Source organism: Dipodomys spectabilis, unplaced genomic scaffold, assembly GCF_019054845.1.
Source record: "Dipodomys spectabilis isolate Male_0828 unplaced genomic scaffold, ASM1905484v1 ptg000107l, whole genome shotgun sequence".
Lineage (NCBI taxonomy): Eukaryota > Metazoa > Chordata > Mammalia > Rodentia > Heteromyidae > Dipodomys > Dipodomys spectabilis.
The window spans coordinates 4,142,543-4,159,002 of NW_024870784.1; the positions used below are offsets into that span (position 1 = coordinate 4,142,543).

General features: G+C 39.9%; 1 protein-coding gene across 1 annotated transcript in view; it reads left to right on the forward strand.

Moving 5' to 3' along the window:
* The first annotated feature begins 36 nt into the window (after positions 1-36).
* Positions 37-16,460, forward strand: part of Ttc3 (tetratricopeptide repeat domain 3) — a 129,978-nt gene continuing 113,554 nt past the window's right edge. Inside the window, exons 1-2 of the mRNA XM_042687181.1 lie at positions 37-302; positions 14,699-14,853. Of these exons, the coding sequence (XP_042543115.1) occupies positions 14,710-14,853 (144 nt within the window). The 5' untranslated portion in view covers positions 37-302; positions 14,699-14,709. The remainder of the gene's footprint in view (positions 303-14,698; positions 14,854-16,460) is intronic.

Below are 16,460 nucleotides of genomic sequence, written 5' to 3' on the forward strand. Positions count from 1 at the left end.
GCGCTGCTGCAGCCCGCTCCCTCCTTCAGTCTGGTTGACGTGGAGCGCGGAGGTGGCGGCGGCGGCGAGAGCAGCGGCGGCGGCGGCCCGCGTCCGAGGCTCCCGGGCTGCGGGCCCGAGCGAGTGCCTACCCAGCCTGCGCAGGCCTCCGGCTGGCACCGCGTCCCGTCGCAGCCAAGATGCCCGCGGAGCCGGACGCGCCGCGGCCCCCCCGTGGGTGTGCAGCGAGTGTGGGTGTGTGCGCGGCGGCCCGCCGCAGCTGAAGAGCCCCGCGGTGGCCGCGTCGCCCGGGCGCTCGCAAGGTGAGGAGGTGTGGCCGCCTCTCCCCGGTGGGGGTGCCCCGGGAGCGGGGGTGCCCGGGTGCGGGGCGAGGGCGGGAGGGGCCCCTTTGTGTGCGCACGCCCCCGCCGCCCGCGCGCCCGGCCGCGGGTGGGTGACGCTGCGCGGGAGGCCGCGCGGGCGCGCGCGTGGGTCCCCGCAGCCCCCCACCCGTGTGACACGCTTCGCAGCGGAGGCGTGGGTGTACACCCCCCTTTTGTGCTCCCTCCGCGGGGTTCGCGCCCGCTGCCGTCGCGACGAGGCCCGGGGGTGAGTTGCACGGGGGTCCCGTCGTGCTCGTGAGCGCGTGTCCGAGGTGTCCTTCTCGAGTGTTCGTGTACGTGCGCGCGCGCGTGCGTCACCTGTTTTCTTGGAGATGCTCAAAGCGAGCGCTGGACCACGGGGAGGGGAGGAGGAGGTGTTGGAGAGGAAAAGGGCGGGATGAGGAAGGGAGGAGGCCCGCCCCTCCGCCCAGCTCCCGCGGCCGCTACTGAGCATCCTCCTCCCCGCGGAGGCCGAGGGCTGACGAGGGCCGGCCCCGGGGCAGGTGCTTGCGAGCTGGTACCAGTGCGGGGGGGGGGGGGGGGGGAGGGCGGCCTCTGGACTCCCGCAAACCCATCAATTAGGAAACGCCTTCCAAAACATGTTGCCATGACAACTGCTCCCTCTCCCCCTCCCCCCCAAAAAACCCACCCAACCTAGCTGCGTGATAACCCTTGGTAGTTCAGGGAGTGTTTTATGGCAACCGTGTAAATCTCTTGATTTTGGTAAGGGAAGCAAGATAGAAATCTTACAGATGTTACTGCTCCCTTGGGAGCAGTTTGCTCATATTACAACTCTAATTAGGATTTTTTTTAAATGGCAATAAATTTGCATTTTATGTTAAGGAAGATGGAATTTATTACAAAGGTCCATGATGGAAAGACAGACTCTTTAGGGACTCAAGTTGTATCACGTTTCTGATGGGTTGATGCTTTGCACTCAGGGGCTGCGTTTTGGCTGTTTCTGTCTGTTCTGCTCAATTTCCATACTATTGTCTAATTTTCTTTTTTTTAATTTCTGGATTATTTCTAATATAAAACAGAAACACTTAACCAATCAATGGTTCAGATTTTACAGGTGTAATTGCTTTGCCAAAATGACTTCAGATCTTTCTAAAAAGAAAATAAATAAAAGGTTCTGGAGGTTCCATCTACTCTCCTTATTCAGAAAGCCATGTGTGTTCAGGCCTGTGCTTATCATTTCTTTGAATATTTTATACTTTGATCACAGCGAATCCATAAACAATATATAGTATTGTTTTTAAACGTCAGTGATACTAAACTACGTATGTCTTTTTGCAACTTGTTTTCACTCAGCATCATGATTGAGATTTATATATAAATAAATTGAATTACTGTTTTCCTTGGCTCATTCTAATTGTTGGTATAGAATCAGATCATATGAATATACCATATATATATTACCCTGTTGATGGACTTTGAATTGTTTATAGTTTTTGACTCTTAAGAAATTGTTCTTGGAATAGATATTTTTGTACCTGTCTCCTGTGCACACATTTGGGTTTATCTAGGAAGTTTACCTAGTAGCAGATACACTGGATAGGACAATATATGTGTTTTCAGCTTAACCAAGTATTACTGAAGCTCTCAAAGTGATTGTAGCAGTTTTCACCTGCACTGATAGTGAGAACTCCCATCTCCTCACATATGTGCTAACTACATTTTTTGCCTTCTCTTTACTGACCAGCTTCCTTCCTACTTTAGCTTGCTGCTAAATTTGCTGCAAATTTAGCTTCTGCTTTACTATGGGTCAACCACTCACAGGTAATTGGCTCAGTCTGTATGGAATTTGGTCCTGATAAAATCAATTCCAATGACTGTTATGTACCTAATGTTAATAAGGTTGATGTAAAGATAGGATTTCCATGATTATGTACCTCTAGTGCTAAGTGAGGTGGCTTAGTAAAAGCATTATTTCATATGATGTTTAAATAATCCTTGTTTTTTAATGTAATATGTAATGTGCAAGCTGTGAAGCAAAACAATAAAATGAGCATCTATGAATTTACCATCAATAAAAATAGCCAACATTCAATGTCCTTACTTCTGGAGGTAATGATCCTGAGTTATTCCTTGCATTAGAAAATAATTTTATATCAGATTTTTACATATCCTTCAGTAATATTGTGTGGTGTCTATGTTTTTGAGTAAAAGATATTGGTTGTAGTCTTTTGGAACTTGCTTATTTTACTCAGTATTATGTTTCTGAGTCACCAATGTTAAGTATAGATGTAAACACTAGTTTTTCACTGTTGTGTAATATTCCATCAGTGAATATAACACAATTTTTTAATTCATTCTCCTGTTGCTAGGCATTTTGTTGTTTCTAGGTTTTGCTCTTTTGAGGATTCTGATATACAATACATAGTTGTGAGAATTTCTCTAATTTTCCTCCTTGGGTATATGACTCCTAAGGAAATAATAAAGAGTTAAAGTGTGTGAGTATAAGCAATGTTAACGAATGCATTTCTAGGGTTTTAGATTATGTATGTGCTCTTTCCTAAAACTGGTAATGCTTGAGATCTTTGGTAGCAGTCTCCTGCTGGTTCAACTTTCTCACCTTCCCTTTTGCAGTGGCACTTTACATAAGAAAGGCAAACCTCTTACCACAGGGAAGAACTAATGTCTGTGTAATTCCAAATTGGAAACCTCTGGGAAACAATGGAATAATTTAAAATGCAATACATAGAGTGAGAGGAATCCTCTTTTAGGCTCCTCCATTTCTTTCAGACAGGCATTTCCAGTGCAGTTTTACTTGTTTTTTTTTTTGTTGTTGTTGTTGTTGTTTAATTATCAGTGTGTATAGTTATTTTCATCAACTATGCTAATAATTATAACATTTAAATTATCATCTCAGTTTTGTTTTAAAATGCCACTATGATACTGTAGAAATTCATCATTTGCAATTATTTAATCTTAATTCTGACTTTTTAAAAGCTATTATTGCTACATGTGGAAGATAGGGGATTTTCAAGCACATTTTTGGTGGTTCATGAACAGAAAGTGGTTGAAATACCACTATGGTAAGCTGTTGCTAGAAGTGAAATTGTTGAGTTAAAGGGTGTGAATGTTAAACTTCATGAAGGGATTCTACATTGTTTTTGAGGTGGTTGTGCAACACTGGCTAACAGTTTGTCAATTTTTTACTTCTATCGATAGAATTATAGTTGATGTGCAGCCTCTCTAACATTTGCTAGACTTCTTAATACGTGGCCAGTAAAATAGTAATGAAGTGATACACAGTTGTGGTTTAAATTGGCATTTCTTTGGTTATTAATGAGATTGAGCATCTTTTGTATATTTATGAATCATCTGTGTTTTCTTTGTATGAAGTATATGGTTATGTCTTCTTGCTCATTTTTTTCTGTTGAGTTGTCTTTTAGAACAAACTAGCAACCCTGATCTTATATTGGACACAAGCATTGTAAAGAGTCTTCTAGTGGGCTGGGAAGGTGGTTCAGTGGTAGAGAGCTTGCCTTGCATGCCTGATGCCTGGGTTCGATTCCTCAGCACCACATAAGCAAAAAGAAAAAAGCCAGAAGTGGTGCTGTGGCTCAAGTGGTAGAGTGCTAGCCTTGAGCTGAAGAGCTGAGCGACAGCGCCCAGGCCCAGAGTTCAGGCCCCACGACCAGACCTCCCCCCCCCCCCCAAAAAAAAAAAAAAAGAGTCTTCTAGTTTTGGCCTGGCTTTACTCTTTATGGTATTATGTATTCTGGTAAACAGACGTCGCATTTTAGTGTAATCTTACTGGGAAACCTTCTTGCTCTGAGCTTATGAGGACATTCCTGTTTTCTTTTTAGAAGTTTTTAAATGATAATTCCTTAATAATCTATCTGGAACTGATTTTTCTGTATGATTTTGTGAATTTGTGATTAACATTCATTTTATCCCTCCATGTGGCTCATTCCTGCTGGCCCTTACTTCCAGAGCTCTAATCTACCCTCTCTTTTGCATACATTTCCCCCCCCCCCCAATTTGGTAACCCTGATCTTACATTTATATATGTATTGTAAATATACACTGGCACACTGCTGGTAATGGAGGGTATGTGTGTGTGTGTGAGCCCGTGCACATATGCATGTGTTGGTTCTGGAACTCACAGTCTTTCACTTGGCTTTTGTGCTCACAGCTGGTATCTAAGTTACCTCTTGAGCACTTTGTTGGAGATGAATGTCTTGGACTTTTCTGCCTGAGCTGGCTTTGAACTGACACTTAGATAACAGCTTCCTGAGAAGCTGGGATTATAGATGTAAGCCAGTGATACTGGAATTCTATGGCATCTTCATGTTCATATTTCTATGGGTCTGTTTCTCAGTTGCCTATCTGTGTTAAGTGTTACCTTATCTGTGTTGTCCACACTGTCTTAATTACAAGTGCTAGTTTTATCTGAAATCTTGGTATTTTAGGAAGGTCTTGGAGTCCCAGCTATTCTTACACCTTTAAGCATCAGCTTGTTGCATATTATTTAAAAACCCTTTGGGACTTAATTGGAATTGATTGAGTCTGATTTGGAGAGAATTGAGACCTGTAAGATTTGTTTATTTAGGATTTTTGGTGTTGAAGTTTTGGTATTTTTTTGTGTGTGTGTGTGGTTCTGGGCCTTGAACTCAGGGCCTGGGCGCTGCCCCTGAGCTTTTGTACTTAAGGCTGATACTCTTCTTTGAGCCCATAGCTCCATTTGTGACTTTTCGGTGATTAATAGGAGATAAATAGGAGTTTTCCTATGGATTTTTCCTGGTTAAGCTGGCTTTGAATTGTGATCCTTAGATCTCAGCTTCCTGAGTTGCTAGGATTATCATGTGAGCCACCGTTGTCTAGCTATTTAGGTTTTAAATCTTTTTTTTTTTGTTGTTGTTGTTGGTGGGACTTGAACTCTGGGCCTGGGCACTGTCCCTCAGCTCTTCAGCTCAAGGCTAGTGCTCTACCACTTGAGCCACAGTGCCACTTTGGTTTTCTGGTGGCTTATTGGAGAAAAGAATCTCTCAGACTTTCCTGCCTGGGCTGGCTTTGAACCACAATCCTCAGATCTCAGCCTACTGAGTAGCTAGGATTACAGGTGTGAGCCACCAGCACCTGGCTGACAATGTTTTTTAAAGGTTCTATTTTCTTTTTTTTTTTTTTTAGTATATATGAACACTCAGCAATTAGTAACAGTATTCCTTTTCTCATTTAAAAAAATTTTAATAGTAGGCTAAACAAAGAAGTTTCATACAAAGGTTCTATTTTCTTTTTTTTTGTTGTTGTTGTTTTTTTTTGGTCCGGTTGTGGGGCCTGAACTCTGGGCCTAGGCGCTGTCCCTCAGCTCTTCAGCTCAAGGCTAGCGCTCTACCACTTGAGCCACAGCGCCACTTCCGGCTTTTTTCTTTTTGCTTATGTGGTGCTGAGGAATCGAACCCAGGGCCTCAGGCATGCAAGGGCAAGTGCTCTACCACTGAGCCACCTTCCCAGCCCCAAAGGTTCTATTTTCTGATAATTGTTAGTAAATAGAAACTTAGTGAACTTTTATATTGGTGTTGGGCATGCTCTTGTTAAACGTATTTATTGTTTCTAATGTATTTCCATGAATTCCCTTGTGTTTTCTCTGAGGAAAATTGTACTATTGCAAATGATGATATTTGGATTTTTCTTTTCCATTTAGTTTCCCTTTTAATTCATTTTTCTTAGTGTTGTGGCACACTTTTAGATCTGTGTTTAATAGGGCCATTATAGTAGTTCATTAGAAGTGCTTATAGAGGTATTCTTAGTTTGATATTGGGAATGCTTCCCCACTAAGAACAGCATTTTCTGTTGATTAGGTTAGTGAAAACTTTGTGATTTTATCACATGATTTCCAGCATATCTTGGGAATGTGGTATATCTTATAAAAAGTCACTTTGGCTTAATCCTATTATATTTGTTTCTATTCATTGACTTTTTTTTCTTTTATTTTCTTGAGTTTAGTTTTTATTTTTCTAATTTAAATTGCTTGCTAAATATTAATTTTTAGTCATTATTCCATAATATAAGCATTTTTATTTTATATAATTTTATAATAAGCATTTTTATTTTATTTATCCTGGGGCTCGAACTCAGGGCCTGGGCATTGTCCCTGAGCTTCTCTTGCTCAAGGCTCGCACACCACAGCGTCACTTCTAGCTTTTTCTTTTTATATGGTATTGAGAAATCAAACCCAGGGCTTCTTTTTTTTTTTGTCGGTTGTGGGGCTTGAACTCTGGGCCTGGGCGCTGTCCCTCAGCTCTTCAGCTCAAGGCGAGCGCTCTACCACTTGAGCTACAGCGCCACTTCCAAACCTAGGGCTTCTTGCATGCTAGGCAAGTACTGTATCGCTAAGCCACATTTCTAGCCCTATAAGCATTTATAAACTTTTCCAAGATCCATTTTTTCCTTTATCTAACATAGTTTTGTTTTTTTTTTTTGAGTGGGAGTGTCAATTATTGGGCTTAAACTCAGGACCTGGGTGCTGTTTTCAGAGCTTTATTTTTTTATTTTATTTTTATTGTGAAAATACTGTACAGAGGGGTTACATCTCAGAGCTTTTTTGCGCAAGATTAGCTCTCTACTATTTTGAGCCACAGCTTCACTTCTAGTTTTTGAGTGGTTAATTGGAGATAAGAGTCTCATGGATTTTTCTGCACAGGCTGGCTTTTGGACTGTGATCCTCAGAACTCAGCCTCCTGAGTAGCTAGGATTACAGGGGTGAGCCACTGCTGCCTGGCAATTGCCTATAATTGTAACCATTTTTTATGTGTTTGCTTATTCTGGGCTTTAAACTTAGGGCCTGTGATTTTTTTATTTGCTCAAGGCTAGTGCGCAAACACTTGAGCCACAGCTCTACTTCCAGCTTTTTTTTGGCAGTTTATTGGGGTTAAGAGTATCACAGACTTTCTTGCCCGTGCTGGCTTTGAACCATGATCCTCAGACCTCAACTTCCTGAGTAGCTGGGATTACAGTCACGAGCCATCTGTGTCTGGCAACTTCCTATTTATTTATTTATTTGGTGATGGGGCTTGAACTCAAAGCCTGGGCCCTGTCTCTTAGCTTTTTTGTTCAGGGCTAGCGCTCTACCACTTTGACCTACAGTGCCACTTCCAGTTTTCAGGTGGCGAATTGGAGATAAGTCTCATGAACTTTCCTGCCTGGGTTGGCTTTGAACTGTGATACTCAGATCTCAGCCTTCTGAGCCAGCTTTTTGATAATCAGAGATAAAAGTCTCTCCAACTTTCTGCTAGGTGTGAGCCATTGGCAACCAGTAGCTGGTTATTTCTATTTGTTTCTATGTACTTTCAGACTTCTTATTAGATGCATGCAAGCTTAATATTTTTTTTTTTAGTGTATTGGACCTTTATTCCATTGCCATCCTTTTTATCCCTAATTTTGCTTTAGTTTTTATAATTTACCCAGAATATAATTTTCCTTCATTTTATTTTCCATTTTCTTTTTGAATCAATACATTTTAGGTGTTTGCTTATAAAAATTATATTTATATTTATTTTTATTTTTTTTGGGTCTGGTCGTGGGGCCTGAACTCTGGGCCTGGGCACTGCCCCTCAGCTCTGCAGCTCAAGGCTAGCACTCTACCACTTGAGCCAGAGCACCACTTCCATGTTTTTTTTTTCCTGCTTATGTGGTGCTAAGGAATTGAATCCAGGGCCTCATGCATGCAAGGCAAGCGCTCTACCACTGAGCCAATTTCCCAGCCCCTAAAAATTATATTTCTGCTGAACACTGGTGGCTCATGACAAGCAGCTACTGGAACTGAGATCTGAAGACCATGGTTCAGAGCCAGCCCCAGCAGGAAAGTCTGTGCAATTCTTATCTTCAGTTAACCACAAAAAAGCCAAAAGTGGAGCTGTGGCCCAAGTGTTAGAGTGTTCACTTGGAGCCCCAAAGCCCCAAGATTGGCATGCATACATATATAACAACAACAAAAAATTCTTTTAGGCCTATTAGACAATCTGTTTTCATTCTCTTCTTTTTTGGTACTGGAGTTTGAACACAGTGCCTCACACTTGCTAGGCAGATGGTTGGTAGGACATTAGCCATGACCTCAGCTCTTTTTGCTTTAGATGTTTATGAGATAGAGGCTCCTGTTTTGGTTCCAGGCTGGCCTCAAACTGGAATCCTGCTGTCTGTGCTTCCATAGGTAGTATTACAGGGTCTATACCACCTTACCTGGCCAATCTGTTTTTAAATTGGTATGTTTTAGAAATTCCTTTAATTCAAGTCTCTTGATTGGTGATGAATTTACTTTTTATCTAAAAGTGTTTTTATTTTAACCTGGATTTTTAAGAGATTATTATAACGGACATGAGCTGTTTTCTATCCATATGATGAAAATACACAAAGTCTACTGCCTGCTTTATACATTTTTAAAGAAAAAAATCTTTCTTTAGGCTCATTGGATTTTCTATTTTGAGTTTTATGTCATTTCACTTCTAAGTATAGCTAAAATTTGCTTCTATTTCATCCTGTTTTGACTGTGTATGTTTCTTCTGAATTTTGTCTTTCATGAGGCCTGTATGTAAAATTTTTTTTCTCTTATTTGTATCTCTTTTTCCCTGTTGGAGTTTTAACTAGACATATAGTACGTTGAACTATTTCCAGATTATTTACTCTTTCATATTTTTCACCTCTGTCTCTCCTTACAATGCTAGATAACTTCATCAGATGTATCTTGGAGATCACTTTTCTCTTCAGCTGTGCCTAGTCTTTATAATTTTTAATTTTTTTTGTGATAGTGAATATTTAACTCAGGGCCTTGTGCTTGCAGGAACTCTACCACTTGAGCCATATCTTTAGTTCTTTGCTTTTACTTTGTTTTTCTAAAGGGCTGTTATCTAGCTTTTCTCAGGCAGCTTTGAACTGTGATCCTCGTTTGCAGGAACTATTTGATTTCTCCCTTAATTTTTTCAGTGACCCAGCTTACTCAACAATATATTGTTCCATCTCTATAAGTTTGAATGTTTTGCCGGGCGCTGGTGGCTCACGCCTGTAATCCTAGCTACTCAGGAGGCTGAGATCTTAGGATCGCGGTTCAAAGCCAGCCCGGGCAAGAGAGGCCGTGAGACTCTTATCTCCAATAAACCACCAGAAAACCGGAAGCGGCGCTGTAGCTCAAGTGGTAGAGCGCTCGCCTTGAGCTGAAGAGCTGAGGGACAGCGCCCAGGCCCAGAGTTCAAGCCCCACGACCGCCAAAAAAAAAAAGTTTGAATGTTTCTGTAGTATCTTGCTGTTGGGTTCTAGTGTAATTCTGTTGTGGTAAGATAGAATACAGGAAGTTATTTTAATTTTCTTGTATTCTTTCAAGCTTTCTGTATCTGCTAGATTGTGATCTGTTTTGGAGGAGGTTTCATGGATTGCTGAGAATAATGTGCACTGTGGAGTTACTGGATGAAATATGCTGTAGATGTCCATTAAATGCACTTGGGTTATGATGTCACTTAATTTTGAGTTTTCTTTACTAATATTTTGTTGGGTTGACCTGTCTTTTGGTGAGAGCGGGGTGTTGAAGTCTCCTACAGTAATTGTGTTGAGCTGTGTCACTGCTTGTAAATTCAGAAGTATATGCTTAATGTTTTTTTGGTTTTTTACATTTAAAATTTAAAAATTTTACAATCTTAAAAAAAAATTTATTGTTGTTATAAAGGTGATGTGCAGAAAGGTTACAGTTACATAATCAGGTAGAGTACTTTTGTTTCTGGACAATGTCACCCTTCCTTTGCTCTCTCCCAGGTCTCCATGCTTAATGAATTTCAGCATGTTGCTGTTACGTTCGTATATGCTGACCGGTCAGCTATAATGTCTTCTTCATTGATATCTCCCTTTATCAGTACTAAGTGACCTTTTTTTTTCTCTTCTTAATGATTTTTATCCTAAGTCAGTCTTATCAGATACAAGTAGGACTACTGGCCACTTGCAGTATGAGTTTGTTTTTAAGTTCTCTTTGTATCCCTTCATTCTGAATTTGTATTAATCTTTTGACAGTGAAATGTGTTTCTTGGAGAGAAAAAATGACTAGGTCTTGCTTTTTGAACCAGACTACTGCTCTGTGGCTTCTGATTGGAATTGAGCCCATTGATGTGCATTGTTACTATTGAGAAATAGGCGGTTTCCTGTTACTTTGTTTTTTGTGATGCTTGTTTCTTTTCTCCTCTTGTTATAGTAATTTACTGACCTAGTAGAGTTTATTAATTTCTGTATTTCTTTGCTTTTCATTGCCTTCTTCTGAGGCTAGGATTCCCTTAAATATCTTTTGTTGTGCTAGTGTAATGGTCATAAATTCCTTTAGTTTTTGTTTGTCATAGAAGGTTTTTTGTCCAAGGTTTGTAGTTTTGATATGAGGAGGCTTTAAGTGTTCTATTTCTAGAAGCTTGGTGAAACAAGAATATTTGGAAAAAAAATCTAAAATCTGCTTTATTTTGTACACACAGTTCTTCAGTATTTGGCTCTCTGTAATTGATAGAATCAGAAGTACTTTGTTTTTAGTATTTTTCTTCTTTTAGTTCATATTGGGAAAAATCTATCATATCCAAACATAGGATTTCTTGGTGATACAAAATTTTCTCTTAAAGCAAGTTTATTGTTAAGTTAAAAGTCATGTTTTTCTGGGTGGAAATATGAAGCAAATAAATTACATGGCAAGTAGATTACTCAGTGTATTCTCAGTACTCACCCTGATCTAACAGGGATAAACTTGTGATAATCAAAGTGTATAAAACCTGCTTCCAGAAATTGGGGTCTGGTGCTCTAAGCTTATGGAGAAGAGATGTAAAAAGAAATTTGGTGTAGTGGAAAGATCAGTATGGTTAAAGACTGGAGGATGAGTTGATGGAAGGTTTGTTTAGGAATTATGAATGATTGGATACAACTAGCTTCTAGGTTGTGTTTCTCATGGAGTAACTGGACATAGAAGCAGGAATAGGAGCACACAAGACCATCTATACTTAAGCAGGAAGATTGGACTTGAGTCTGACTATGAAGGGAAGCTATTGAGTAATTTTGAACAGGAAAACGATAAAATCAAACTTTGAGTGGATGCTAAAATTGAAGGTAAGACAGTGTTTAAGAGATTACTTGTTTTAATTCATCGAGAAATGTGGAAGGAACAAGTAAGGCAGTGACACAAAGCGGTGTATATGTGATAAATTGAGATTTCTTAGGGAAGTAGCTATGACAGGATATTATAATGATAAGTTGGCTAGAAATGTTGAGTGAGATTAGAGTCTAGTTTGACTGTCCACATTTTTTATTAGTGTAATCATGTGGCATGTAGAACAATTAACTGATAAATAGTATACAGAAAGAGAAAAGAATAAGGTTGTATTTTTTATAGAAAGGGGATAAATTTATTTTTTAACTTAGTGAATCTGAGGGACTGTGGAACATCTTGGTTAAGATCTGATTATCAATTGACGATGAAGATCTGGAAGTCAAAAGATTGGACCCAGCCTGGAAAGATTTGGAAGCCTTCAGCATTTGGAAATGTGGAAACCATTATCATATAAGATAATTTTAAACGGTTCATTAAAAAAAACTGGAAAATTTAGTAGTTAGGAACTTACCTTAATGTGTATAAAAAACGTAGCTTGTATATCAGACTTTTGATATCATGAACATATATCACTTAGGTGAGCTCAATGCAAAGGAAGTATTAAATACATGTAATATATGAGGATTGCAAAATCATGATGAAGCTATGCCAATGATGAAAGTTCAGAAAATGCTGTTTTAAGCCATGGGTGTGGTGGATAAGGTCACCCAGTCTCGAGACAGTGAGAGTGAGAAGAGAAGAGAATTGACATTTGGGTGGCAGGGAATGGAAAAGAAGAGCCCATGAAGGAGACTGAGGAAGAACAGCCGTACGAATAGGAGAACCAGAAGATGATCATTGGAGTCCCAATGAAGAGTTCTGAGAAGAAGGAAGTGGTCCACAGTGTCAAGTAAGTTGCAAGCTGAAAAGTGCTCTTTGGATTTAGTAATTAAGGTAGACCCTTTAGCTGGAAATAGCAAACAGTAGGTTTAAATTTTTAAAATCTGATATCAATATTAGTAATAATTGGTGCTTAAGGCATTTCATCCATACCCAGCACTCTTCAAAGCACTTTATGTGTATTAACTGAGTAATCAGGTAGGTAGTATTTTTTTTTAAATCATCCCTTGATATATGGGACAACTGAAGCACAGAGAAATTAAGAATCTTGCCCAAGATCAAAACTTCAGGAAATAGTGGAGTTAGGATTCAAACCCAGGCAGTCTGGCCCCAAAGTCCATGTTCTTAACCATTTTTGCCACATTGCCTCTGTAGAGATAAGAAAATAGAAAACTCTAAAAAATATACTTGGATCACAATTACAGTACAGTTGGTGCTGGGTTTGGTATCTTGAGATTGCCAGACTTCAATGGCCAGTGGCCATGTCATGGTGGCTCAGTCTGCCAGTTGTAATCAATGTCATGATGGAGATGAGTAGGTTCTAACAGTTCTTGGCTCTTTCTGTATTCTCACAAAAAAAGTGAGAAAAATGAATTTTTAAGTATACATATATATTCTTAGATAACATACATAACATGTCTTTGGTTTTATGTTTTACTTTTTTCTGGCTGTTTCACTTTTGGAGTAATTTGAATGCTGGACTGTTGTTCATGCAGAACAGGTGAACTTTCAGTTTGTAGAGACAGACTGTGGATAGTCATTGGTGACACTAGTGAAAGTAGTTTCCCTTGAATGGTAGGAATGGAAACCAAACTGTAGGAAATGGAAGTGAGAACAAGCGATTTGAATAGTAAGAGAAGTTCTTGATGAGATTGAATGGCTGTGGAAAGAGATGGGAAGATGAGAGCTGTAATGACTCTTACTTGTGTTTAGAGAGAAACTGATATGAGTGAAGCATTTAATATTAAATTTAGATGTTTAGATCTACACAATCGCAGGAATGGCCCTGATAAGGAAGAGCTTAATGTGGTGGGAAAAAATTTCTTGCTAGCTGAAGAGGTAAACTAAGGCTAAGGTGTTGTCTGGATGGGCCCATGATACCACTAGGATAATGTTGGATTTGGAGGAGAGAAAGGAACTAATTCCCAGTGTTCATAAACACGGCAGTAACCAAGAGGTAAACAAGTGATTATGACAAGTCTTGAGATAAGAGACTACAGAATTGGGACTGAGCATTCTCCATCTGTACAGTGGACATGCAAGGAATATGAGGATTAATGGGAATGGGACTTGTAAAGTACATGGTATAGTATGTGACACATAGTGCAAGTAGCTGGCTAGGAAGCTTGTTAGGATTCTTCACTTCTGAAATTGTTTTTAGACATTAAATTGGACATAATAAGAAGGACTGATTAAAAAAACTAGACTTATATCCAAGGACTTGCTTTTAGGAAAAGAGAAACGATCTATTCTAATGTTAATAGGCTAATGCGATGTGAAAAGGTGGAAGAAATGGTTAATGATGGTTTATGATGAAAAGGAAAACAAAGCAGTTACTTGGGCAAGAACTAAAAGTAATAAAATCCTGACTTTTCAGTGATACTTCATGTAGTTTTCCTCTAATAGCTATAAATACGTTCATTAATAAACTTCCTCTAGGGGAAAAAAGCCTAAACCGTCAAAATAAGCGTTTTTTAAAACGCCGTGTGTATGAAGTGAAGAGTTTTTCCCTTGTCGCAGTCTTACAGTGCTGACTGGCTTTTGTTGGGAGAGCATTAGAAGCACAGGGATGGTTAGAAGGACAGCAGGTCTGGCTGTGGCTGTGGGCACAGAGAATGAAACTCACCCTGGACGACTCTGGCCCTGCCCATGTGCCTGAGATAGAGAGAGAGACAGGGAAAGGAGAGTAGGAGCAGCTGGTAGGAAACAGTTTCTGAATGGATTTAGTTCAGGCCAGGAAGTTGAGATTGTAGCAGTTGTTGTATGATGAAATGGTATATTTTACATGATGCGGTGAAAGAAATTGGGGTAAAAGTGCAGCAGTGCACTTTCTTTTCTATGTTCAGCAAATATTTGAGCTTACATGTACTAGACATACAGGAAGAACCAGAGGCCCTTAGTTATCTCCCGACTAAAGGAGACATGTAAACTGATAAGTTTTAGAGTAGGGATGGTAAATATGCGAACCTAAGGAAATGAAGAAATAGATTGAATCATTTGGAAAGAACAGGAGAACAGGGACAAAATCTTCCAGAACCCAGTGTTCAATTGGAATTACTTCCTTGGGATATAGGCTCTGAATATTTTTCTAATATGCAGTAAATACCAGGAAAACTGCTACTTCTGTCACTTCAAAAAATTTAACTATTGATGCGTGTTGTTTTCTTAGAATTGGGCACGATGGATGATTTTATCGACGAAGATCTTAGCGTAGTAGATGATGCTTTGTTAGAAGATTGCCCCTCTGAGGATGAGTTTGTCTTTGCTCCTGAATATATGTCAGATGATTACGTCCGTGTGACTCAGCTTTACTATGATGGAGTGGTAAGTAGGTTTGTTAATTTTTGTTTCAGTTTTGTGTCTATGTGCTTTCTGATTTAAGGCAGTCTTAGTAAAGATATTTTGTGATAGAAAGTTCAGAAGGGTAAGTAAGCAGCACCTCAATAATAAGAATGTGGATGTCAGAAAACCAGTAATGGCAAGATAGTCCAAGGCCAGCCCAGGCATAAACATGAGACCTGATCCAAAAATAAACTAAGAACAAAAGGACTAGGGCATAGCTCAAGTGGTGGAGGAATCCCTGAGTTCATTCTCCTCCAAAATAACAACAACAAAAAACTTCGGGGGAGTGCTTTAGGAACATACTCATAGAAAATTAAGACTTACTGGCTAAAAGTGCATTCAAATTACATAAATACACATTGGTTTTACTTTAGTTCTGTTCATTTTTAGAGTAAAAAGCCTAGTGCTAATGACTCAGCTACTTGGGAGGCTGTGACTAGGAGGACAGCAGTTGTGTACAGGCAAAAAAATTCATGAAATTCCTCCCTTTCTCTTTTCTCTAGTTCCCCTCCTCCTCCTGCCTGCCTGCCTGCCTGCCTGCCTGCCTGCCCTCCCTCCCTCCCTCCCTCCCTCCCTCCCTCCATTCTTTCGTTCGTTCGTTCCTTCCTTCCTTCCTTTTTTGGTGCTGGTACAGGGATTAAACTCGACCTGAGCACTGTTCCTTAGCTTTTTTACTCAGGACTGGTACTCTGCCACTTGAGCTACAGCTCTACTTCCGATGTGAAAAGGTGGAAGAAATGGTTAATGATGGTTTATGATGAAAAGGAAAACAAAGCAGTTACTTGGGCAAGAACTAAAAGTAATAAAATCCTTGAGCTACAGCTCTACTTCCGGCTTTTTGGTGGTTAATTAGAGATGAGTCTTTTGGACTTTCTTGCTCAGGCTGGCTTTATTTTTTTTTTTAATTAATTTTATTTTATTTTATTTGAGAACATACTGTACAGAGGGGTTACAATTACATGGGCAGGATAATGCATACATATCTTACCAAGCATTGCAGCCTCCTCCTTTGTTTACCCTTCACCTCCCTTCCCAGCCTCTCCCCTCCCCCCCACCCAATCTTCCCCCCTTCCCCCTCCACACCGACATTGTAAAGCTCGTTTTTGACATGACATTTTGTACTTCTCATTGTTGCAACAGGTCCACCTGAATCCTTAAACGACTTGTTTGTCCCCATCTCCTCCACAAGTTATACTGACATCAAATATAGTGAAAGCGGGGGTTACACTGTGGGGGAGGGACAGACAAAGTAACAAAGAAATAATCTTATAAATGCGTTAGAAACACATGCATGAAAGAAAAAAAACATTAAAATACATATTTAAGGGATCGTTTTCCTAACATCACATTATCTGACCTTTTCCGCTTGACTCATACATATACTAGATATTGCATATAAGGGAAACCATGGGACCTATGTTTCTTTGGGCCTGGCTTACTTCACTTAATATAATTTTTTCCAAGCCTTTCCATTTCCTAACAAATGGGGAAATGTCATTCTTTCTGATGGAGGCATAGAATTCCATTGTGTATATATACCACATTTTCTTGATCCATTCATCTACTGAGGGTCATCTGGGTTGGTTCCA